The sequence below is a fragment of the Penaeus vannamei genome, chromosome 1, assembly GCF_042767895.1.
Source record: "Penaeus vannamei isolate JL-2024 chromosome 1, ASM4276789v1, whole genome shotgun sequence".
Taxonomy (NCBI): Eukaryota; Metazoa; Arthropoda; class Malacostraca; order Decapoda; family Penaeidae; genus Penaeus; species Penaeus vannamei.
Window position 1 is genome coordinate 16,504,445 of NC_091549.1, and position 2,500 is coordinate 16,506,944.

Here is a 2,500-nt window from a genome sequence, read left to right on the forward strand (position 1 = left end):
GGGGTGAGATGGGGTGGGGTGGGGTGGGGTGGAGGTGGGGTGGGGTGAGGTGGGGTGGGGTGGGGTGAGATGGGGTGGGGTGAGGTGGGGTGGGGTGAGGTGGGGCGGGGTGGGGTGCGGTGGGGTGGGGTGCGGTGGGGTGGGGTGGGGTGGTTGGGGTGGGCTGGGGTGGGGTGGGGGGGGGAGGGGTGAGGTGGGGTAGGGTGGGGTGGGGTGGGGTTGGGTGGTGCGGGGTGGGGTTGGGCAAGGTAAGGTAAGGTTGGTTAGTTAATGTTGGTTAGGTTAGGTTAGGTTAAGTTACGTGATTTTAGGTTAAAGGTTATGTTGTCTAACGTTAGGTTAGGTTAAAGGTAATTTTAGGTTAAAAGTTAGGTTAGGTTAGAGCTTAGGTTACGTTACTTTAGGCTAAAGGTTAAGTTCAAAATTGTTTTAGGTTAAAGGTTGGGCTAGGTAGGTTAAAAGTTAGGTTAGTTTAAAAGTTATTTTAGGTTAACGGCTAGCTCAGGCTATTCTTCTTTCTTTTTTTTTTCTTTCTTTCTTTTTGGTTAAAGGTTATGTTAGGTTAGGTTTGGTTAAAGGTTAAGTAAAGTTAAAGAACCCACAGAGAAAAAGTGAAATAGAGACGACATAGCAACGTGGCATATCGAACTCGTCAAAACTTCTTCGTCAGACAGAGCGTCTCGATTTTATTTTGTTTCTTTTTTGGTATTTTTTTTATAATTTATCTATTTTTTTGCATTCTGAATATATATTGTCAGTATCACCATCATTATCATTTATTGTTTGAGGCACGAATCACTATATAAATCATTCATGTTTGCTTTCATACAAAGATTACGTTTTCATTTATATATTTTTGGTGTTCTCAGTGAAACATCTCTTTCCCTCTCACGCCCAATTCTCTCATTAAATCCCTTTTCCTTTAGTATTCCTTTCGAGGCCCTGATGCTGATGTTACTGAATCCTGAGGTCCATTTCGAGGGATCGGTTGTAAAATACAAATAATTAAAAAAGAAAGAGAAAAACGTTATTGTTATCCATCTTATGAACAATAATATTTAGTATTGGTGTTTTGGCAGCTAAGAGAGAGGTCTTTTGACATAAGAATCAATTAGTTAATAGTTTCTAATTCATTGACTGAAATTATATCCTACGCATAGCAATGCTCAGCAAACCATCTTATTCTTTCACGGGATATTTCTTTACTTTTACTAAATAGTAAGTGATTAACGAATCTAACTGTAAATGGTGATATGTAGTTGTAGTATGTTGGACTGAATATGAATAAATGAATGAATAGATATGCGCACGTAAGAAGGAATATGGCGGCGTCAACCCCCGGATCGCGTCCTGGACCTTCTAACCCCAGGACCCCAAAGGCCCCCCTTCCGCCTCCCTCACCTTGCACCATCAGCTTGTACGCGTAGGTCCTTCCCGTCCGGAGCGGCGCGTAGGCCCCCGGCGAGGAGGGCGACGCCGACGGAGGGGCGGGCCTGGAAAGCACGCCCGTGGCAGGGTCCAGCTCGAAGTGGCGGTCTCCGGGGGACGAGAAGAGCTGGTAGGTGACGGCGGCGCAGGGGCAGCGCGCGGGCTCGCCGGGTCCCAGGGGGCAGGTGAGGCCGAGGTCTTCGTCGGTGCTCCACGCGCGGTAGACCACACCTGCGGGAGGAGGCGACGGGGCGGCGGCCGCAGAGCTCTGTGTTTAGTTCTCATACTGATCGAAATCTTTAATCTGTCTATATATCTATTTACATACATGCTCAATAACCCCTTCCCCTCACGACCCTCCAATGCACACCCCTACCCATGTCCGGCGCCGGACCTCGACACTCACCCGAGGCGTTGACGGGCAGAACAGCCGTGGCCGCGTGCACCAGGAACCGCGGCGCGTACAGGTCCACTGCGGGGAGAGGGAGGAATGAGACTCTGTAGTCATATATATATATATATATATATATATATATATATATATATATATATATATATATATATATATATATATATATGCACACCTACATACATACATACATGCCAGTATGTCAGTCAATCGATCTATCTACTAGTCTAATCATTACATCCACACCAATCTGCCTATCCGTTTATACATCAAATACATTATATCTTCCTGTGCTACTACATACTTCGTCATATTCCACGTTTTATGGTACCTTTCATATACTCCACATTACTGCAGTTTAGTTTTTTTTATTTCTAATATCATTATTATTATCGTTGTTATTATTATTATTATTATTATTATTATTATTATTATTATTATTATTATTATTATTATTATTATCATCATCATCATCATCATTATTATTATTTATCATTATTATTATCATTATATGATCTACTCATCTCTGACCGGACCATAAAAAATCTAGTTAATCTCGTAAATAACGGGTTCCGATATAGCAGGGAAAATACATTCCATATTGATTGCCAGATAAAGTGTGTATATATAGTACTAAACATATATATGAATTACATTACTGGC

General features: G+C 42.7%; 1 protein-coding gene across 1 annotated transcript in view; it reads right to left on the reverse strand.

Annotated features, from left to right (window-relative positions):
• Window positions 1–2,500, reverse strand: part of LOC138865306 (uncharacterized) — a 53,256-nt gene that overhangs the window by 7,880 nt on the left and 42,876 nt on the right. The window contains exons 4-5 of the mRNA XM_070135852.1: window positions 1,835–1,900; window positions 1,402–1,659 (exon numbers count right to left, since the gene is read on the reverse strand). Coding sequence (XP_069991953.1) covers window positions 1,402–1,659; window positions 1,835–1,900 — 324 coding nt within the window. The remainder of the gene's footprint in view (window positions 1–1,401; window positions 1,660–1,834; window positions 1,901–2,500) is intronic.